We start from the raw sequence: 23,356 nt of genomic DNA on the forward strand, positions 1-23,356 counted from the left end.
TTTGTTGAGGATTTTAGCATCTGTGTTCATCAGGGATATTGGCCTGTAATCCTCTTTCTTTGTAGTGTCTTTATCTGGTTTTGGAATTAGGGTAATGTTGGCCTCATAAAAATAGCTTGGAAGTGTTCTTTACTCTTGAATTTTTTAGAATAGTTTGAGGAGGATAGGTGTTAGTTCTTTGAATGTTTGGTAAAACTCCCCTGTGAAGCCATGTTTGGTAAAACTCCCCTGGACCAGGGCTTTTGTTTGCTGTGAGTTTTATTTGTTTGTTTTTGTTTGTTTGTTTTTTATTACTGCTTCAATTTTATCAGTAGTTATCGGCCTATTCAGGTTTTCTGATTCTTCCTGATTGAGTTTTGGAGGATTGTATTTTTCTAAGAATATGTCCATTTTGTCCAGTTTGTTGGAATATGTCATTTGTAGTATTTTTTTTATGGCCTTTGTATTTCTGTGGGGTCACTTATTACTTCACCTCTTCCGTTTCTGATTTTGTTTATTTGAGTCCTCTCTCTGTTTCTTCATGAGTCTGGCTAGAGGTTCAACAATCTTGTTTATCTTTTCAAAGAACCAGCTCTTGGTTTTATAGATCTTTGGTATTGTTTTTCTAGTCTCTATGTCATTTATTTCTGCTCTGATCTTTTTTTTAATAAGTATTTTTCATTTTTTTAAAATATATTTTTATTGATTTCAGAGAGGAAGGGAGAGAGAGAAAGAGAAACGTCAATGATGAGAGAGAATCATTGAACGGCTACCTCCTGCACGTCCCACACTGGGGATTGAGCGTGCAACCCAGGAATGTGGCCTGACTGGAAATCAAACTGTGAACTCCTGGTTCACAGGTCAATGCTCAACCACTGAGCCATGCCAGCTGTGCGTTTGTCTTGTTTTTTTGAGGTAGGCCTGTAATGCTATGAACTTCCCTCTCAGAACTGCTTTCACTGTGTACCATAGATTTTGGATTGTTGTATGTTCATTGTCATTTGTTTCCAGGAAGTTTTTGATTTCTTTATTTCATTGATAACCCATTTGTTGTTTAATAACATGCTATTTAGCCTCAATGTGTTTGAATGTTTTGGGATGTTTTCATTATAATTGATTTCTAATTTCATTCCATTGTGGTCTGAGAAGATGCTTGATATGATTTCACTCTTCTTGAACTTGTAGAGACTTAGTTTGCGTCCTAACATGTGATCTATCTTTGAAAATGTCCCATGTGCACGTGAAAGTAATGTATATTCTGCAGCTTTGGGGTGAAATGTTCTGAAAATGTCAATTAATTCCATCTGATCTAGTGTGTTGTTTAGGATCACTGTTTCCTTGTTGATTTTTTATCTAGAAAACCAGTGATGTCCAACTGCTGTGGCTCAGTGATTGAATGGCGACCTGCAAACCAGGAGGTCATGGTTCGGTTCCCAATCAAGGCACATGCCGGGGTTGCGGGCTGGATCCCCAGTGGAGGGTGTCCAGGAGGCAGCCAATCAATGATTCTCTCTCACCATTGACGTTTCTCTCTCTCTCTCCCTCTCCCTTCCTCTCTGAAATCAATAAAAATATATTAAAAAGAAAACCAGTGATGTCATTGGGGTGTTAAAGTCCCCTACTATGATTGTATTGCTGTCAATATCTCACTTAAAATCCTCTAGAGGTTTTTTTTATATATATTTGGATGCTCCTGTATTGGGAGCATATCTGTTTACCAGAGTTGTATCCTCTTGTTGTATCGATCCCTTTAGTTTTATGAAGTGCCCTTTTGTGACTGATTTATTTCACTTAGCTTAATGTCTTCAAGATGCATCCATGTTGTAGATGTGTCAAAACTTCATTCCTGTCCTAGCTGTTTTGACTCAGTGGTTAGAGCGTTGGCCCAAGGACTGAAGGGTCACAGGTTCAATTCTGGCCAAGGTCATGTACCTCAATTGCAGGCTCAATCCCCAGCTCTGGTCAGGGTGCATGTGGAAGGCAACCAATCAATGTGTCTCTCACACATTGATGTTTCTCTCTCTGTGTCTCTTCCCTCTTACTTCCACTCTACTAAAAACCAATGGAAGAAATATCCTCAGGTGAGATTTACAACAACAACAAAAACTCTATCCTTTTTAAGGTGGAATAATATTCCATTGTACGTACATTTTGTTTATCCATTTATCTGTTGATGGGCACTTGATTGCTTCCACCATTTGACTATTGTGCATAATGCTACTATGAAAATGAGTGCACAAAAATATAGATCCAAATATGTATCTGCTTTCAATTCTTTTGAGTATATACCCAGAGATTATATCCAGAAGTGAAATTGCTGGATCATATGGTAGTTCTTAATTCTTTGAGGAACCATCATACTGTTTTCTATAATGGTTACACCATTTTACATTTCCACCAGCAATGCACAAGAATATCAGTTTCACCCAGCCAGCGTGGCTCAGTGATTGAGTTTTGACCTATGAACCAGGAGGTCAGAGTTTGATTCCCGGTCAGGATACATGGCTGGGTTATGGGCTCAGTCCCCAGTGTGGAGTATGTAGGAGTCAGCCAATCAATAATTCTGTCTCATCATTGATGTTTCTCTCTCTCTACCTCTGCCTTCCTCTCTGAAATAAAAAATATATGTTAATTAATAAATAATGTAGAAAATATTCTTATAAAACAAAGAATTTGTTTCACTACATTCTCACCAACAGTTATTATTTTCTGCTTTGTTTCATTTTAAATAATAGCCATCCTCCTAATGGGTGTGAAATGGAATCTCATTGTGGTTTTGATTTGCATTTCCCCAGTGATTAGCCATCTTGAGCATCTTTTCATGTGCCTATTGACCATTTATATATCTTCTTTGCATAAATGTCTATTCAAGTCCTACTGGATCATTGTTACATCTACTCTGCCAATCTCGTTTGTGTGTGTAGTAAAATATACATAAGATTTACCATTTTAGCCATTTAAAAATAACTCAGTGGCATTAAATAAATTAATAATGTTGTGCAATCATTACCAATCCTTGTATTTTAATTACTGAACTTAATCCATTTACATTTGAAGTGATTACTGATAGTGAAGGACTTACTCTGCCATAGTATTGTTTTCCATGTCATATCTTTTTTGTTTCTCAATCCTTACAATACTGTCTTCCTTTGTATCTGCTTTTTTCCTAGTATACCATTTTTATTTCCTCTTCATTTCCTAGTTGTTTTTTTAGTGGTTACCATGGGGATTACAATGAACATCCTAAGATTAACAGCTGATTTATCATCTGAAACCATGGAGGCCAGAAACCAGGATGATATATTTAAAGTACCAACAGGAAAAACAGAAAACAAAAAGCCTGGCAGTCAATAATTGCATACCCAGAAATACTATTATTCAAAATTAAGGAGAAGTTAAGACATTCCCAGATAAACAAAAACTAATGAAATTCATTGCTACCAGAACTACTGCCCTACAAGAGATGCTAAAGGGAGTCCTCGGACTAAAACAAAAAAGCACTAGATGAAAACTAGTAAGAAATAAAATAATTGGTAAAGGTAACTCCAAGGTAAATATAAAGACTAGTATTATTGTATTTTATGTAACTCCTCTTTTATGTTTCTTACTAGAGGCCCAGTGCACGAAATTCGTACACGGGGGTGGGGTGGTCCCTCAGCCTGGCCTGAACTCTCTCCAATCCAAGACCCTTCGGGGGATGTCCCACTGCCTCTCGAATGTTGGCTCCTAACCACTTGCCTGCCTGTCTGCCTGATTGCCCCAACCACCTCTGCCTGCCTGATCACCCCTAACCACCTCTGCCTGCCTGCCTGATTGCCCCTAACTGCTCCCCTGCTGGCCTGATTGCCCCAACCACCTCTGCCTGCCTGATCACCCCTAACCACCTCTGCCTGCCTGCCTGATTGCCCCTAACTGCTCCCCTGCTGGCCTGATTGCCCCTAACTGCCTCTGCCTCACCCCACACTCGGGACCCAGGATTCCCTCCTACAGCCGGTCACAGGCACCCAGAACCTGTGCTTCCCTTCCTCTGGCCAGCCACAGGCACCCAGGACCTGGACAGGCTTCACCCGGGCTGGCTGCAGCCACAGGGGACCATGGGCAGGCGGCTTCACCTGGGCTGCAGCCACAGGTGCCCGGGACCACGGGGTGGGTGGCTTGTTCCTCTCCTTGGCTGCAGCCTGGCTGGTCTCCATTCCTCTCTCACAAGCTCATTTGTGCCTGGATGGCCCCCATTCCTCTCTCATGAGCTCATTTGTGCCTGGCTGGGCCCCACTCCTCTCTCCCCCATGTTAACTGTCTGAGCCTTGATGGCGTGAGGGCATGACAACAATTTTCATATTAGCTCTTTATTATATAGGATATGATTTAAAAGATATATAAAACAATAATTATAAATCTATGTTAACATACAACGTGTAGAGGTGAATTTGTAGCAACAACATAAAATGTGTGTGTGTGTACAGAATTGGATAGGAGAAATTAATGTATGCTATTAAAACTAAGATGGTATAGCCCTGGAGGAACCAAGATGGTGGCATGGGTACACACCTGTACTTGCTGCCTCGCACAACCACATCAAAACCACAACTAAAAGACAAAATGGATATCATCCAGAACCGTAGGAAGGCTGGCCGAGTGGAAGTTCTACAACAAGAAGGAAAAAGAAAAGCACATTTGAGACTGGTAGGAGGTACAGAGGTACAGAGACGCACACGAAACAGGCTGGCAACTGGGTGCGCTGTTCTCTTTTTCAATCTGGAGGGAGATACAAGCTCCCGATTACTCTGAACTCCAGTTCCAGGCGAGACTCTGGGGACTCAGACTCATACGGGGAGAAACTGGACTGTCTGGCATCTGGCAGGAATATGAGGGTGGCTTTCTCTCAGAGGTGCTTGCAGCCATCACTGCTCCTGCACAGGGCGCGGAACATGGAGACTCGGGGACCTTGGGGACCTTTCCAATGCAGGGCTGACTGGCAGCCACTGCTGTTTGCTCTGCCCTGGTGATTCCCTGAGACCCCACCCCAACCAATTTACAACCCCACCCAAGCTGTGTGCAGCAGCTTTTGCATATGAATGGCCTGTGCTCTCGCCACCTAAAACCTAACAAACTGCAGCTGGGTCAGAGAGCTTCAGAGCTTCCAAAAGAAGGCCTACGGCTTGACAGCAGCCTGCATTGCTACACAGCTGGGCCTCATCTGGGCACCTCCAAACCCCAAAGAGAAGAAATCTACAGATGTCTCTGTAGCTCCTGCTGGGTGGCCCAGCCAGCCTGGTCCCCCCCCAACTGCCCTTCCCTGCAGGCCTTGTCCCTCCCAACTGCCCTCCTTGCTGGCCTGGTTGGCCCCAACTGCCCTCCCCTGCAGGTCTGGTTCCCCCCAACTGCCCTCCCCTGCAGGTCTGGTCTCCTCCAACTGCAGGCCTGGTCCCCCCCAACTGCCCTTCTCTGCTGGCCCGGTCACCCCTAACTGCCCTCCCCTGCAGGCCTGATTGCCCCCAACTGCCCTACCTTGCAGGCCTGATCCCTTCCAACTGCCTTCCACTGCTGGCCATCTTGTGGTGGTTATCTTGTGTCCACATGGGGGCGGCCAACTTTGACCACATGAGGTGGCCATCTTGTGTGTTGGAGTGATGGTCAATTTGCATATTACCTCTTATTATATATATATCCTATATAATATAATAAAATATAATAAATTACATCCTATATAATATATCCTATATAATATATATACACACACACACACAAAAAGGAATCAATAAACATTATAAAAGAAATTAAAATACGTAGTTTTAAAAAATAGCCCTAGCCAGTTTGCTCAGTGGATAGAGCATTGGCCTGTGAACTAGAGAGTCCCAGGTTTGATTCCAGTTGGGGGCATGTGCCTCCATTGCAGGCTCAATTCCTAGCTCTGGTTGGGGCATGTGTGTGTGTGTGGGGGGGGGTGCAACCAGTCGATGTGTCTCTCTCACATTGATGTTTCCCTTTCTCTGTCTCTCCCCCTCCCACTCTCTCTAAAAATCAATGGAAAAAATCCTCAGGTGAGGATTAACAAAACAAAAGATAGACATTTAGTACTATAAATTTCTCTAATGGAGGTGTCCACAGATTGATATGTTCTTTTCATTTTCATTCAGCTCAAAATATTTCCCAATTATTCTTTCTCTAGATGTGTGTAATTCATTTTCCAAATACAGTATAGCAGGATTTTCTAAGGATTTTACTGTTACTGATTTTTTAAAAGATTTTTTATTGAATTTTTTTATGGTCATTGTAGGTGTTGTTTTTTTAAATAATTAAATCTTTATTGTTCAAATTATTACAGTTGTTCCTCTTTTTTCCCCCCATAGCTCCCCTCCACCCGATTCCCACCCACCCTCTGCTCTCACCACCCCCCCACTGTCCTCATCCATATGTGCACGATTTTTGTCCAGTCTCTTCCCACATTCCTCCCACCCCTTCCCCCCAAGAATAGTTAGCCCACTCCCTTTCTATGCCCCTGATTCTATTATAATCACCAGTTTATTCTGTTCATCAGATTATTTATTCACTTGATTTTTACATTCACTTGATAGATGTGTATTTGTTGTTCATAAATTGTATCTTTACCTTTTTCTTCTTCTTCCTCTTCTTAAAGGATACCTTTCAGCATTTCATATAATCCTGGTTTGGTGGTAATGAACTCCTTTAGCTTTTCCTTATCTGTGAAGCTCTTTATCTGACCTTCAATTTTTTTTAATATATTTTATTGATTTTTTACAGAGAGGAAGGGAGAGAGATAGGGAGTCAGAAACATCGATGAGAGAGAAACATCGACCATCCGCCTCCTGCACATCCCCCACCGGGGATGTGCCCGCAACCCAGGTACATGCCCTTGACCAGAATCGAACCTGGGACCTTTCCGTCCGCAGGCCGACGCTCTATCCACTGAGCCAAACCGGTTTCGGCTGACCTTCAATTTTGAATGATAGCTTTGCTGGATAAAGTAATCCTGGTTGTAGGTTCTTGGCATTCATCACTTTGAATATTTCTTGCCATTCCCTTCTGGCCTGCAAAGTTTCTGTTGAGAAATCAGCTGACAGTCGTATGGGTACTCCCTTGTAGGTAACTGACTGTCCTTCTCTTGCTGCTTTTAGGAGTCTCTCTTTGTCTTTTGCTCTTGGCATTTTAATTATGATGTGTCTTGGTGTGGTCCTCTTTGGGTTCCTTTTGTTTGGGGTTCTCTGCGCTTCCTGGACTTGTAAGTCTATTTCTTTCACCAGGTAGGGGAAGTTTTCTGTCATTATTTCTTCAAATAGGTTTTCAATATCTTGCTCTCTCTCTTCTTCTGGCACCCCTATAATTCAGATGTTGGTATGCTTGAAGCTGTACCACAGGCTCCTTACACTATCTTCATATTTTTGGATTCTTTTTTCGTTTTGCTTTTCCGGTTGGGTATTTTTTGCTTCTTCGTATTTCAAATCATTGACTTGATTCTTGTGATCCTCTCGTCTGCTGTTGGAACTCTGCATAATAGCCTTTATTTCAGTCAGTGTATGATTAATTTCTAGTTGGTCCTTTTTCATACCCTCGATGGTCTCACTAGATTTCTTGAGGATCTCACTACATTTATCGGCGGTCTCACCCGTCTTTTTGAGGGTCTTACTAAATTTGTCAGCGGTTTCTAGAAAGTTCTTGAAAAACCTTAAAAGTGTGGTTTTGAACTCTATATCCAATAGTTTGCTTTCCTCCATTTCTGTCATTTGTGTCCTGTTTCTTTGTCTCTGCATTTTGGCTGCTTCCCTGTGTTGATAGAGTGGCTTTCTGTGCTAGATGTCCTATAGGGCCCAGTGGCTCAGCCTCCCCAATTACCTGAGGTGGACACTCTTGGTGCACCCTTTGTGGGCTTTGTGCACAGTCTTGTAGTTAAGCCTTGATTGTTGTAGGTATCACTGGGAAGAATTGACTTCCAGGCCAATTGGTTGTGAGAATCAGCTGTGTCTGCAGTGGGAGAACTTCTGTGCTGGAGACACCCCTCTGGGGCAAGACTTGCTTCAATGGGGCTTTGGTGCTCACTGAGTCTGCCCCCTGAATGTGTCCTTTATGGATCCGAGGAGCTGCAATCTGGATGGTCCCACTCTGACCACCGGGCACACTGGCTCCTGGATCTCTAAGGAGGTGCTAATCTAGCCTCTGCCTGAGGCTATCCAGCAGGAGCCTGGTGTGAAGCAATGCAAGTTGCCTGGGGCCTTGGGCCAGCTGCTATTTCTTAGGTAATTTTCAGATTGCAAAGGGCCAGGCCTTTCATATGCAAAAGTCTCCCTGTGGCTTGTGGCTTGTGGCTTGGGTGGGGCGGGGTCCCAGGGGATCAACAGTGTGGAGCAAGCAGCTATGGCTGCCCTCAGAGGCCCCGCTTCTCAGTGTCCTGGCAATCACTGCAAGCACCTCTGAGAGAAAGCTGCCCCCGAGTTCCCACCGATGCCAGACAGTCCAGTTTCTCCCGTATGAGTCTGGGTCCCCAGAGACTCGCCCGGAACTGGAGCTCAGAGCTTGAGACTCCCTCCCGATTGAAAAAGACAACCATGTCCTCAGCCGCCAGCCCTCTCTGCATGCGCCTCAGTACCTCTGTACTTCCGCACTGCACCTCCTCTGAGTCTCGGTATGCTTTTCTCTTTCCTTCTAGTTGTAGAATTTCCACTTAGCCAATCTTCCTGTGGTTTTGGATGATGTCCATTCCGTCTTTTAGTTGTATTCTTGAAGTGGTTGTGCGAGGCAGCAATCTCCGGTGTTTACCTATACCGCCATCTTGGTTTTCCTTTTTATTGAATTTTTAAAAATTAATCTTTATTGCCCTGACCGGTTTGGCTCAATGGATAGAGCGTCGGCCTGTGGACTCAAGGGTCCCGGGTTCGATTCCAGTCAAGAGCATGTACCTTGGCTGCGGGCACATCCCCAGTAGGGAGTGTGCAGGAGGCAGCTGATCGATGTTTCTCTCTCATCGATGTTTCTAACTCTCTATCCCTCTCCCTTCCTCTCTGTAAAAAATCAATAAAATATATTTTTAAAAAAATTAATCTTTATTGTTGAGATTATTACAGATGCCCCTCTTCTCCCCCCTCCCCATAGCTCCCCAACACCCGGTTCCCACCCTACCCCAGGCACTCACCACCCTATTGTCTGTGTCCATAGGTAATGCATATAAGATCTTTGTCTAATCTCTTCCCACAAACCCCCACACACCTTCTTCTCTCTGAGAATCGTCAGTCTGTACCATTTCCATGCCCCTGATTCTATTATATTCACCAGTTTATTCTGTTAATCAAGATTTTTGATTTGATTTTTAGATTCAATTGTTGATAGATATATATTTGTTGTCACTTTGTTGTTCTTTGTTTTTGTTTTTGTTTTTTTTTTACCTTTTTCTTCTTCTTCCTCTTCTTAAAGAATACCCTTCAGCATTTCATATAATACTGGTTTGGTGGTGATGAACTCCTTTAGCTTTTTCTAGTCTGTGAAGCTCTGACCTTCAATTCTAAATAATAGCTTTGCTGGGTAGAGTAATCTCAGTTGTAGGTTCTTGCTATTCATCACTTTGAATATTTCTTGCCATTCCCTTCTGGCCTGCATAGTTTCTGTTGAGAAATCAGCTGACAGTCATATGGATACTCCCTTGTAGGTAACTGACTGTCTTTCTCTTGCTGCTTTTAGGATTCTCTCTTTGTCTTTTGCCCTTGGCATTTTAATTATGATGTGTCTTGGTGTGGTCCTCTTTGGATTCCTTTTGTTTGGGGTTCTCTGTGCATCCTGGACTTGTAAGTCTATTTCTTTCACCAGGTAGGGGAAGTTTTCTGTCATTATTTCTTCAAATAGGTTTTCAATATCTTGCTCTCTCTCTTCTTCTGGCACCCCCATAATTCATATGTTGGTACACTTGAAGTCGTCCCAGAGGCTCCTTACTATCTTCATATTTTTGGATTCTATTTTCTTTTTGCTCTTTTGGTTGGGTGTTTTTTGCTTCCTCATATTTCAAATCATTGATTTGATTCTTGGGAGCTTCTAGTCTACTTTGACTCTCTGTATATTATTCTTTATTTCAGTCAGTGTATGCTTAGTTTCTGACTAGTCCTTTTCCATTTTTTTGGCATTCACACTAAGATCCTTAAAAGTCTAAGTTCCTTGAAAGTTTCTAGAAGATTCTTGAGTAACCTTATAGCTGTGGTTTTGAAGTCTATATCTAGTAGTTTTCTTTATTTCATTCCTTTCATTTATGACATGTTTCATTGTCTCTGCATTTTGGCTGCTTCCCTGTGTTTGTTTCTATGTATTGGGTAGCTGCTAAGTCTCCTTGAGTTGATAGAGTGGCCTTGTGTAGTAGGTGTCCTAAAGGGACCAGTAGCTCAGCCTCCCCAAACACCTGAGGTAGACACTCTTGGTACACCCCTTTGTGAGCTGTGTGCACAGTCTTGTTTTGGTGGAGCCTTAATTGCTGTTGGTGTCACTGGGAGGAATTGACCTCCAGGCCAATTGTCTGTGGGGACCAGCTGCAGCTACAGTGGGAGAGCTGCTGTGCAGAAGACACCCTTATGGAGCAGGACTTGATTCGGTGGGGCTTTGATGCTCACTGAGTCTGCCCCTTGAGTGTGTCGCTTATGGATGTGAAGAGTTGTAATCTGTTATGGTCTCACACTGACCACTGGGTATACTGGCTCTAGGGCCTCCAGGGAGGTGCAAAGTCAGCCACTGCCTGGGGCCATCCAGCAGGAGCTACAGAAAGATCTGCAGATCCTTCTCTTTGTATCAGGTTTGGAAGTGCCCACATGAGGCCCAGCTGTGAAGCAAGGCAGGCTGGTGCTGGTGCCAGTCTTGGGCCTTTTATTGATAGGTTTGGGGTTCCCTGACCCAGCTGCAGCTTGTTTGACATATTTTTAGCCTGAGAAAGGACAGGCCATTTGTATGCAAAAGCCACTGCACACAGCTTGGGTGAGGTTGTAAACTGGATGAGGCAGGGTCTTAGGAAATCACCAGGGTGAAGCAAACAGAAATGGCTGACAGTCAGCTCTGCACTGGTTAGGTCCCAGCATGGGAACAATGACCACTGCGAGCACCTCTATCTGGAAGAAAGCCGCTCCTGTGTTCTTGTCCCAAAACCAGATAGTCCAGTTTCTCCCCATATGTGTCTTGAGTCTCCAGAGCCTTGCCCGGCACTGGGCCTCAGTGGATGAGGGAGCTTGTAAACTCAGTTCATGGTGCCAGCCTTTTAAGAGAAGCAGCTGGGTCTCCAGTAGCCTGGGTGTCACTCAGCCCCAATCCACACCTGTTTTTATAGCCTGTAGTTCTTACTGCTCATAGGGACTTTTTTCCCCAGCTCTGGAACCCTGGGGCTGGGACCCCTTGCTCCTCTGGGTGGCCTCCACAGAGGTGATCTCCCTCCTGATTAAAAAAGCGGCATGCGGTGTGCTGGGCCAGCCCGTCCGTGCCTCCACACCTCCACCAGTCTCGGTGTGCTTTCTTCTTTACTTCTCTAATTGTAGTATTTCCATTCAGCCAGCTTTCTGGTGGTTTTGGATGATGGTTGTTCTGTATTTTAGTTGTAACTTTGATGTGGTTGTGGGAGGTAGCGAGTACAGGTATTTACCTATGCCACCATCTTGGTTTTCCGAGTCTATTAAATTTTTTTATAAGGGGGTGAGAGAGTGAGAGAAACATTGATGTGAATGCAGCTGCCTCCGGCATGTACCCCATTGGGGACCAAGCCCTGACCTTAATTGAACTGGTGACCTTTCAGTGCTCAGGAGAAAGCTCAACCAACTGAGCCATACTGGTCAGGGCTGTTAATTGATTTTTTTAAAAATAAGTTTTATTTTTATTAATTAATTTATTTAATTTATTTTTCCATTGATTTTTAGGAAGAGTGGAAGAGAGAGAGAAAGATAGAGAGAAACATCGATGTGAGAGAAACACATCAATTGGTTGCCTCCAGGGAGGAGCCTGCAACCAAGGTACGTGCCCTTGACCAGAATTGAACCCGGGACCCTTTGGTCACAGGCCGATGCTCTATCTACTGAGCCAAACCGGCTAGAGTTGTTAATTGATTTTTAATATAATTCCATTGTGATCAGAGCATACTTTGTATGACTTGAATCCTTTTTGATTTATTGATGCTTGTTTTAAGGCCCAGAATATGATTTGTCTTGATAAATGTTTTATGTGCACTTGAAAATATGTAACTTATTTGGTGGAGTATTCTCTCAATGTCAATCAGGACAAGTTGGTTGATAGTGTTATTCGAGTCTATTATTTCCTGGCTGATTATTTGTCTACTCATCTTTCAGTCACTGAAAGAGTAGTATTGAAATCTCTGACTCTAATTGTGGTTGTCTTTTCTTGCAGTTCTATCAGTTTTTGTTTTATATATTTTGAAGCACTCTTATTAGGCCCATGGACATTTAGGATTATTATGTCCTTGATTAATTAACCCCTTCATTACGAACTGATCTTCTTTATCCCTGGTAATATTCTTTGCTCTGAAATCAACTTTGTCTGATATTATTGTAGCCTTCCTAGCTTTCTTTTGATTAGCATAAGCATTGGGTATCTTTACTTTTATTCTATTTGAATTTTTTTAAAATATATTTTATTGATTTTTTTACAGAGAGGAAGGGAGAGGGGCAGAGAGTCAGAAACATCGATGAGAGAGAAACATCAGCTGCCTCCTGCACACTCCCCACTGGGGATGTGCCCGCAACCAAGGTACGTGGCCCTGACCGGAATCGAACCTGGGACCCTTGAGTCCGCAGGCCGACGCTCTATCCACTCAGCCAAACCGGCCAGGGCTCTAGTTGAATTTTTATATTAAAGTACATTTTTGTCCTGGCTGGCATGGCTCAGTGATGAGAGTGTTGGCCTGTGCACTGGAGAATCACAGGTTCGATTCCTGGTCAAGGACACATACCTGGGTTGCAGGTTTGATCTTGAGCTCCAGCCATGGCATATGCAGCAGGCAACCAATCAATGTGTCTCCCTCATATTAATGTTTCTCTCTCCTTCTCCCTTTTACTCTTTTTAAAAATCAATGGAAATAATATCCTCAGGCCTGACTGGTGTGGCTCAGTAGTTGAGTGGCGATCCAGGAACCAAGAGGTAGCTGGTTTGATTCATGGTCAGGACACATGCCTATGCCCAGGTTGCCAGCTCAATCCCTAGTGGGGACTATGCAAGAGGCAGCCAATTGATGCTCTTTTCTTATCGATGTTTCTATCTCTCTATTCCTCTCCCTTCCTCTCTCTCTCTCTAAAAAAAAAAAATTAGCCGAAACCGGTTTGGCTCAGTGGATAGAGCGTCGGCCTGCGGACTGAAGGGTCCCGGGTTCGATTCCGGTCAGGGGCATGTACCTGGGTTGCGGGCACATCCCCAGTAGGAGATGTGCAGGAGGCAGCTGATCGATGTTTCTCTCTCATCGATGTTTCTGACTCTCTATCTCTCTCCCTTCCTCTCTGTAAAAAATCAATAAAATATATTTTTTTAAAAAAATAAATAAATAATAAAAACATATACATATGTAAAATATCCTTGGGTGAGGATTAAAAATTAATTAATTAATTAATTAAAGTAATTTCTTGCCCTGGCAGGGTAGCTCTATTGGTTAGAGTGTCATCCCAATACACCAAGGTTGCAGGCTCGATCTCCAGTAAGGGCACATACGGAAATCAACCAATGAATGCATAAATAAATGAAACAACAGAACGATGTTTCTCTCTCTTTCCCCTCCTCTTTCTCTAAAAACATCAGTAAATAAAAATTTAAAAATAAATAAGTACATTTCTTTAAAAAAAAAATTTTTTTATTGATTTCAGAGAGGAAGAGAGAGGGAGAAAGAGAGAGAAACATCAATGATGAGAGAGTCATTGATTGGCTACCTCCTGCACATCCCACATTGAGCCTGCAACCTGAGCATGTGTTCTGACCAAGAATTGAACTGTGATCTCCTGGTTCATAGGTCAACACTCACCCACTGAGCCACGCCTGCTGGGCTAAAGTACATTTCTTACAGGCAGCATATAATTGGGTCTTGCTTTATTATCCATTCTGACATCTCTCTGCCTTCTAATTGGTTGTTTAGACCATTTACCTTTAATGTGATTTTGATATAGTTAGGTTTCAGTTTATCATCCTATTGGGGTTTTTAGTTCTATCATCTGTTCTTTGTTCCCCTTTTCCTCTTTTTCTACCTTCTTTGGGGTTGAGTATTTTTATTTTAGTCCTCATGCAAGGATGTTTTTGATTTTTAGAGAGAGAGAATCATCAGTGTAAAAGAAAAACATCAATCAGTTGCTTCCTGTAGGCACCATGGCCAGGGATCAAACCTGCAACCTAGGTATGTGCCCTGACTGGAGATTGAACCTGCAACCTTTTGGTGCACAGGATGACACTCCAGCCAACTGAGCCACCAGTCAGGGCACTTGAGTATTTTTTATTTCATTTTATCTCTTTTGTTGGCTTAGTAGCTATAATTGTTATTTCACTAATTGCTTTAGGATTTATAGTATACATCTTTAACTTACCACAGTCCACTTCAACACAGGAACTAACCAGGCCTCAAATGCGGCCCTGGGGCAACTGCCAACACAGCTCTCCAGGAGGAAGGGCCCATCTGTCATCCCAGTCTGCCTTACCCTTGGGAAGTCATCACATTGCTCAGGGCCTCAGCTTACTCATTTGTAAATTGGGGTTGTCCCACCTGCCCTGCATAGCTCAAAACAGTGTTCTGTTCTAGGAGTAAGAGAAGAAAAACATGCTAAGTCTCTAATATTAAGACCCAACCCTTTCCACACACTGGCCTAGCCAATGTGACCACTAGGCCTGCTCCTAGGACCACTAAGTCTCAAGATACATGGTTAGAAGCCCTAGGGGTGAGGACAAAGATTGGGTGTGTGGACAGCCAAGGAGGCCTGGGTTCTAAAACCTATCACTTGAGTGAGGAAGGACGTGAAGTCGAGGAGAATAAACACCAGGGCTTCTGAGACAGACCAGTGAGCCAGGACACGTGGACGGGAGAAACGGAGGCAAGTAACTGAACAAACTGGCAGAGCAATTTGTAACAAATACAGAAAATCATCTCCTTAGAGATAACCTCTAGGCCCCAGTTGTATTTCAGTTCCAGGCCCAGAAAAGCAGCAAAATCATGTGGGTGACATCAGGACCAGCTGCAATGACTAACGACCTCCTGCCCTGGCACTGACCAATCAATAGCGACCATGACCCTCAAAAACCACACCTGGGATTAAAAATGGATGTAACGGCGGAGTAAGTGGGTGCTGCACAGCAGGCTCCCAGGACCAAACTGGAATTACAACTGAAATATAGAAAAACTTCCTGAACAATCAACAGAAGACTCACTGGAGAGAACCCTGAAAACTGAGGATGGAAAGTGGAGACCACATAGAGACTGGTAGGAGGGACAGAGGCGCAAAAGCTGGGCTGAAGTTCCGGAGAGCTATCTTGACTGTGGGGAGTTGCCACTGAAAACTCTGGGGCCTAATCCAAAGCAGGAACTCCCAGCAGAGAGCACCAGAACTGAGATGGGTACCCACATAAATCTGGCTGTGAAAAGCAGTGGGGTTGCTGTCTGCCAGGGAGAGACGCTGGAAATGCAGGCACTCTCTTAAAGGGCCAATGCACAAAATTCTCTGTGGAGCCATGCACCTTGTGCTCCAGCAGAGTGGCCTGGAGCTCTTGGGTTAGAGCTCAGAAGGCAGACGCTCCAGTTCGTGCTGAGTCATTCCCTCACACTGTGGAGGTCATCTTTCTCACTCAGACATTTGCTATATAGGTGGCTTTTCCTGGGAGGAAGACAACTGACCCACCCTATTAGAAAACAACTTGCCCCATGGTGTGAAATTTCTGAGGCCCATTAAGAGACTAAGAATAACAATTAGCCTCCTAGCAGAAGCAATTGCCCCACCCTATTGTAATAACTCTTGCTACACCTGTGGATGATTACCTGAGGGCTGTTCAAGGCAGAATCCTATCTGTCTGTAGGCAGAGGTGGTCTCTGGAAGCTTTGAGTCATTGCCTGATACAATTAGTCAGAAACAGCATTTGACACTGTCCTGCACTAGAGATTGAGAGGCATAGCAGATCTACCTAATACATATTCACAAACCCAAATAAGCAGCCAAAATGAGGAGACAAAGAAACAATCCCCAAGTAAAAGAACAAGAGAATTCTCCAGAAGAAGAGCTAAATGAAATGGAGGTAACAAATTTATCTGATATAGAGTTTAAAATAATGATGGTGAAGATGCTCAAAATCATGAGAAAAAAATATAGTAACTATGAAAACAGAAAAAGAGAATGACATGGCACAAATAAAATACACATTAGAAGAAATACACAGCAGATTAAGGGAAGCTGAGGATAGAATCAGTGGATTAGAAGACAGGGTTGAAAAACTCAATCAGGAACCATAAAGAAAAAAACAATTAAAAAACAGGAGGACAGCTTAAAGGGCCAATGGGACAACAAGAAAAGTAACAATACTCAAATAGTAGGTGTGCCAGAAGAGACAGAAAGGGAGGAAGGAATAGAGACCATGTTTGAAGAAATAATGGCCATATGACTGTCAGCTGATTTCTCAACAGAAACTATGCAGGCCAGAAGGGAGTGACAAGAAATATTCAAAGTGATGAATAGCAAGAACCTACAACCAAGATTACTTTACCTAGAAAAGCTATCGTTCAGAATTGAAGGTCAGATAAAGAGCTTCACAGATAAGAAAAAGCTAAAGGAGTTCATCACCACCAAGCCAGCATTATATGAAATGCTGAAAGGTATCCTTTAAGAAGAGGAGGAAGAAGAAAAAGGTAAAGATAAAAATTATGAACAACAAATGTATATCTATCAACAAGTGAATCTAAAAATCAAGTGAATAAAAACCTGATGAACAGAATAAACTGGTGATTATAATAGATTCAGGGGCATAGAAAGGGAGTGAACTAACAATTCTCAGGGGGAAAGGCATGTGGGGGGTGCGAGAAGAGACCAGACAAAAATCGTACACCTATGGATGAGGACAGTGGGTGGGTAAGGGCAGAAGGTGGGGTGGGAACCGGGTGGAGGGGAGCTATGGGGGGAAAAAAGAGGAACAACTGTAATAATCTGAACAATAAAGATTAAAAAATAAAAATTAAAATAATAATAATAATGGCAGAAAACTTCTCTAACCTGGTGAAGGAAAAAGTCACACAAGTTCAGGAGGCACAGAGAGTCCCAAGCAAGAAGAACTCAAATTGGCCCATGCCCAGACACATCATAATTAAAATACCAAAAATTAAAGACAAAGAGAGAATCTTAAAGGCAGCAAGAGAAAAGCAAATTATTACCTACAGAGGAACCCCCATAAGGCTGACACCTGATTTCTCATCAGAAACTCTACAGGCCAGAAGGGAATGGCATGAAGTACTCAAGGTAATGGAAAGCAAGAACCTGAAGCCAAGATTACTACATCCAGCAAGTCTATCATTCAAAATAGATGGTGAAATAAAGAGCTTCCAAGACTAAATAAATAAATAAATAAATAAAAGGCTAAAGGAGGACATCGCCACCAAGCCAGCATTACAAAAAATGCTAAAGGGACTGCTATAATGAGGAGAAGAAATAGAGAGAGAAACCTAGGGATACAGAATTAAAATGGCAATAAGTACCTATCGATAATAACCTTAAATGTAAATCGATCAAATGCCCCAATCAAAAGACATAGGATAGCTGAATGGATACAAAAATATGACCCTACTATATGTTGTCTACAAGAGACCCACTTCAGAACAAAAGACTCACAGAGGATGAGAGTGAAGGGATGGAAAAAATTTTCCATACAAATGGAAAAGAAAAAAAAGCTGGAGTAGCAATATTCATACCTGACAAAATAGACTTAAAAATGAAGGCCATTACAAGAGACAACAAAGGTCACTACATAATACTCAAGGGATCGATCCAACAAGAGGATATAACCCTGGTAAACAGGTAAGCACTCAATATAGCTGCAGCAATCTTGAGAAAGAAGAACAAAGTTGGAGGGATCACAATACTAGAGATCAAGTTATACTACAAAGCCACTGTACTGAAAATAGGCTGGTACTGGCACAAGAACAGGCATATAGATCAATGGAACAGAATAGAGAACCCAGAAATCAACCCAAGACATTACGCTTATTAATAGTTACAAAGGAGCCAAGAGCACACAATGGAGTCAAGACAGTCTCTTCAGTAAATGGTGCTGAGAAAATTGGACAGATACATGCAAAAAAATGAAAGTAGACCACCAACTCACACCATACACAAGAATAAACTCAAAATGGATAAAAGTCCTAAATGTAAGTTGGGAAACCATACAAATCCTAGAAGAAACCATAGGCAGCAAAATCTCAGACAACTCTCATAGCAATATGTTTATGGATACATCTCCTGGGGCAAAGGAAACTACAGAGAAAATAAACAAATAGGACATCAAAATAAAAAGCTTCTGCATAGCAAAAGAAACCATCAACAAAACAAAAAGGAACCCCACTGTATGGGAGAATGTATTTGGCAATGATACATCTGATAAAGGGTTAATATCCAAAATATATAAGGAGCTCATACATCTTAACAAAAGGAAGATAAACAATCCAATTAAAAAATGGGCAAAGGACCTAAAGACACACTTCTCCAAAGTGGACATACAGATGGCCAAGAGACATATGAAAAAGGGATGAAAGTCACTGATCATCAGAGAGATGCAAATTAAAATGACAATGAGGTAATGAGGTATCACCTTACACCTGTCAGAATGGCTACCATCAACAAATCAACAAATGACAAGTGCTGGTGAGGATGTGCAGAAAAGGGAACCCTCGTGCACTGCTGGTGGGAATGCAGACTGGTGCAGCCAATGTGGAAGACAGTATGGAGTTTCCTCAAAAAATTAAAAATAGAACTGCCATTTGACCCAGTGATCCCACTTCTAAGAATATATCCTAAGAAACCCCAAACACCAATCAGAAAGAATGTATACACCCCTGTGTTCATAGCAGCACAATTTACAATAGCTGAGATCTGGAAACAGCCCAAGTGCCCTCCAATAGATGAATGTATAAAAAAGCTGTGGTACATTTATACCATGGAATACTATGCAGCAGTAAAAAAAGAAAAATCTCTTACCCTATGAGACAGCATGGAAGGACCTGGAGAGTATCGTGCTAAGTGAAATAAGTCAGTCCGAGAAAGACAAGCATCACATGATCTCATTCATATATGGAATCTAATCAACAAGATAAACTGATGAGCAGAGTGGATGCAGAGACATGGAAGCATGGAACAGAGTGCGGAATCTCGGAGGGAAGGCGGTGGAAGGTGGCTGGGTGGGAGGTAATCAACCAAAGACCTTGTATGCATAAATGCAGGACCCATGAATGCAGACAGTGGGTTGGAAAGGGCCTGGGGTGGCGGGCAAGGGGTGCAGGGGGTCGGTGGGGGAAATAGGGAGACATGTAATACTTTCAACAATTAAGATTTTTTAAAAAGAAATAATTCTGAGTAATAGCACAAATTGCTATTTTGAAGTACAGTTGGCTTTTGAATAGCACAAGTTAGAACTGTGTGGTCCACTTATAGGGGGACTTTATTTTTAAATAAATACTGTGAATGTGAACAAAACAAAACAAAAGAAACCACAACTGGTGCCCTAGCTGGTTTGGCTCAGTGGCTAGAGTGTCAGCCCATGGACTAAAGCTCTATCCTGGATCGATCCCAGGTTTGATCCTGGTCAAAGGCATGTATCTAGGTTGCAGGCTCAACTCGTGGGCATGCAACCAATCGACATGAGACATCGATGTTTCTCTGTCTCTCTCCCTCGCTTCCATTCTCTCTAAAAATCAATTTCCTTGGGTGAGGATTAACAACAAAAAACCCCCCACACAGCTAGAAAATGGATGAATATTCTGCCGTAACCCTCCCCTACGATTCCTGCCTGCAAGAGAGAGATAAAAGGCTCCAAAGGATGCAGTGTGCACTCCCCTCCGGGAGCAGGCCCTAGCCTTCCCCTCGCCCTCTTCTTCCCCCACAGGCACAAATCTCCTAAGCTCTAGGATTCAGAGTTTAGGAGCAGCTCATCCCAGCAGCAGCTCATCCCAGGCTAATCCCCTAAGCCTGTTCCCAGGCCCTCCTCTGACTTCCCAGCCTGGCTCACCTGTGGCTGCCTCTGTCCGGGTTTTAATTAGCATACCCTCACAGTCACCTGGACTGGTGGGGCGACGTTTTTCCTGAAGTCCAGAACCGCTGGTTCTAGAGAGACTAGCTCAGGGCCAGGTCCCTGTCCAGTGACATTTCCAGGGCTTTGACAAGACCTCCGCTGTGTGGCCCTCCGGCCACGAGTCTGTGATTTCATGTTGGAACCACCATCGTGTCCCTGGGGGCTGCAGCTTTCTGTGAGTTTGCTGTGGGGGAACCAAGAAAGAAGGCATTTGCAGATTCCCACAGAAACTGTAATTCCAGGGAAGAGTCTGAGGAGATGAAGAAGCTGGCATCTCTCAGAGCGCCACGTGACCTTGGAATGTAAGGAATTTCTTTGGGTTGAATTCCATGGAAGTTTGTCACTGAGCTGTGCTCCTGAATATGAAACAGGGATATCTGAGCTAAGGAATAGTTCTCTTGATAAATAAATGATTAACAGATACTGTGGAAAAATAAATTTTAAAAAATGAGACCTATCCATCAATCCCCACTGCCTTCCAGTGTGAGGCAGGCCTTGCCTGGGGAGGTGGCCTCCCCCCTCTGCATGGGCTCCCCACTCCTCAGACTCAGAAGGCTGAGAACGCCAGGAAACCTACCGGGAGCCTCCGAACGCAGGCGTTTGATTCCTTTCCCTTTATCCGAGTCCCCACCACAGTCAGGTGGTTGCATCTGGAGGCAAGAGGCCAAAGAACCTATAATCTGGTTTTCAGTGGGAGCATCCAACCTTCCCAGGAAGGGCCTTCGGAGACAGGTCAGATCAGACCCAGTGGCTTCATTATGTCCATGCCATTGGCTGCCTCTGGCAAAAACAGGGTGACCCATACCCTACCCGGTGTGGCTCAGTGGATAGAGCGTTGGCCTGTGGACTGAAGGGTCCTGGGTTTGTTCCAGTCAGGGGCATATGCCCAGGTTGCGGGCTTGATCCCCAGTGGGGGGCAAGCGGGGGGACAGCCAATCAGTGATCCTCTCATTGATGTTTCTATCTCTCCCTTCCTCTCTGAGATCAATACAAATATTTTTTTAAAAAATAGGGGGATCCTGTATCTCCAGTGGCACCTGAGGACCCAGGAGGAGGATCTGGGCCTGGTTCAACTGCAACAACCTTATGTTCTTAGGAGGTTTCCATCACCTGCCGGTCTGGAGTTCCCCCAATTGTGTGTGATCCTGGGGGGGTGGGGGTGGGGCCGCTGGGGCAAAACCACTCACACGTGAGGTAACTGCAGATTCACCTGCATGTTGTAAGAAATAATAGAGATCCCCTTGTACACTTTGCCTACTTCTCCCAATGATAAAAAAAAAAACACCCTCACCGGAGGACATGTTTTTATTGATTTTAGAGGGAGGAGGGGGAAGGAGAGAAACATGGATCGACTGCCTCCCCTACACGCCCGAGCGGGGTCGAACCCGCAACACTTTTGGGGACGATGCTCCCAATAACAACTTTGGCAAAACTATAGTGTAACAAGCCAGAATACTGACATTGGTAAAAACCCACCAATCTTCCGAGATTTATCCGGCAGGTGTGTGACATTTCCCACGATCAGCCAAGCTTACCCACTCAGCAGGCAGCTGTAACCAGGGTGGCACCCCGCCCCCCCACATGTGCCCCGCCCCCCGAGAGGTGGCCTGAGAAATTAAGGTGCAGGGCGTGGTGTGCCGCCTCCTGACACATCGCTGCAGCCGGTTACAGACCTTGCGACTGCAGCGCGGGCAGTGGGGTAGGTCCGTGCCGGGCGTGGAGGACGCCACCTGCTAACGGAGGCCGATCGCCCGGGGCAGGGCCCCGGCGGGAGGGACGTGCCCCGGTCGCCAACGCCCGAGCTCAGCGTTAGAGGCGGCTCGGCTCCAGACCTGGGTCCCAGCGAGGGGCGGAGCGAGGACGCCAGGCCTCGCCGGGAAGGGGAGTCCCGAGCGGGCGCGCTCCACGAGGTCCGCCCCGGGGCACGCCGGGTAACCGCGGCCCCCGCCCCCTCCCGCGCACTCTCCTCCCCCCGCTGCGCAGCCCTCGGCCGCCCCCTGCCGCCGCGGGGTGGGCCCTGCAACCCGCTCCGTCCCCGCCTCCACGCCGCCGGATTGGCTGCGCTCCGAACCTGAGGCTCCGCCCCTTTCCCCGGGTCCTTTGATCACGCGCCTCCAGCCTCTTCCGGGGCCCGGGAGCCAAGCGAGGGCGTTCCTGTCCGGGCTGCAGCGGCGGGAGGTAAGGCATGGCCGGTCGGATGGGCTGCAGAGCGCTGGCACGGGCCCACGCCTCGGGGTCCCGGGGTTCCAGGATGCCGGGGCCCCTGTGCGCTCTTTCCAAGCCTCCCTCCCCCGGCCTGCGCCTCCCAGAGCCCTGGGAACGGCCTGACACTCTCCCCACCTCGACTTGTGTTCTCGACGATGTGCGTGAGACTAAGCAACCTGAGCCCACGAACACCGGGGCGGGTAGTTCACACCGTGCCCCCGGGTGGAGACCCAGGCGAACCCGGGTCAGGGACCGTGGGGCACCTGTGTGCAGCCGCCCCAGGACAGTCTCCTTGCATCTGTCCACGGGAGCTGACCCTCTCCTGCTTGTCAGCTCAGGCCAGGAGAGTAGGGACCTGGGCGGAGCCCTGGGTGGGGACCAAGAGGGGGGGGGATGCAGTCCAGCCCTGACAACTTGTGTCCACCCGGGCAGCGGACACAGGGAAGACGATGTCCAGGCTGTTTGTCTGGAGCGACACCAGGGACGAGGAGGACGCGTACAGCCTATACCGTAGCCTGAGGAGTGGGGACTGGATCAGGACTGAGACAGGCTCCTTCCAGTGCGCCTACCTCACCCCCTGGGCCACCGTGCAGGACCCTCATGTTTTTACCTGATTTCCCCATTTTGCTTCACTGGATAGGTGCTGGCAGCCCAGCACCCCAGGAGGTCGGGGTAGGAGCTGGGAACCTATGTCTAATCTTTCCCCAGTTTAGAATTCCAAATGTTTGGCCTGCACCTGAGCTGGGCCCCACCCTGATGGGGGGCGGGGAGGGTCGGAGCTGGGCAGAACTAAGTCCCTGGGTCTGGGCCTCCCCTAGGTGCCCCTTTACACCCAGGACTTGCTGAGAGTCATTGGGAGGTTAGGGTACCTGGAGGATTCCCTGTCCCCGTGCCTGGCCCAAGTTTT

At 45.1% G+C, this 23,356-nt stretch overlaps 2 protein-coding genes across 7 annotated transcripts in view; one reads left to right on the plus strand and one right to left on the minus strand.

Moving 5' to 3' along the window:
• SMIM29 (small integral membrane protein 29) overlaps positions 1-23,356 on the plus strand; it is a 56,080-nt gene that overhangs the window by 31,401 nt on the left and 1,323 nt on the right. The window contains exons 1-2 of one of the 6 annotated variants that reach the window (XM_059701945.1): positions 22,325-22,422; positions 22,882-23,008. The exons of 1 other annotated variant lie outside the window; for it this stretch is intronic. The gene's annotated coding sequence lies outside the window, so the exon portion shown is untranslated. Of the gene's footprint in view, positions 1-21,845; positions 21,944-22,266; positions 22,423-22,881; positions 23,009-23,356 lie in introns of those variants that run through there. 4 more of the 6 variants (XM_059701946.1, XM_059701949.1, XM_059701950.1 and 1 more) reach the window with 4 other exon arrangements.
• On the minus strand, positions 3,816-23,072 carry LOC132237639 (collagen alpha-1(I) chain-like). The gene is made up of 4 exons (XM_059702262.1): positions 23,019-23,072; positions 21,918-22,342; positions 20,230-20,428; positions 3,816-4,623 (listed from the first exon to the last, which is right to left on the minus strand). The coding sequence occupies exons 1-4, from the start codon at positions 23,070-23,072 to the stop codon at positions 4,567-4,569; spliced, it is 735 nt and encodes a 244-aa protein (XP_059558245.1). The 3' UTR covers positions 3,816-4,566.

The sequence above is a fragment of the Myotis daubentonii genome, chromosome 6 (genome assembly GCF_963259705.1).
Source record: "Myotis daubentonii chromosome 6, mMyoDau2.1, whole genome shotgun sequence".
In the NCBI taxonomy this organism is placed as follows: Eukaryota; Metazoa; Chordata; class Mammalia; order Chiroptera; family Vespertilionidae; genus Myotis; species Myotis daubentonii.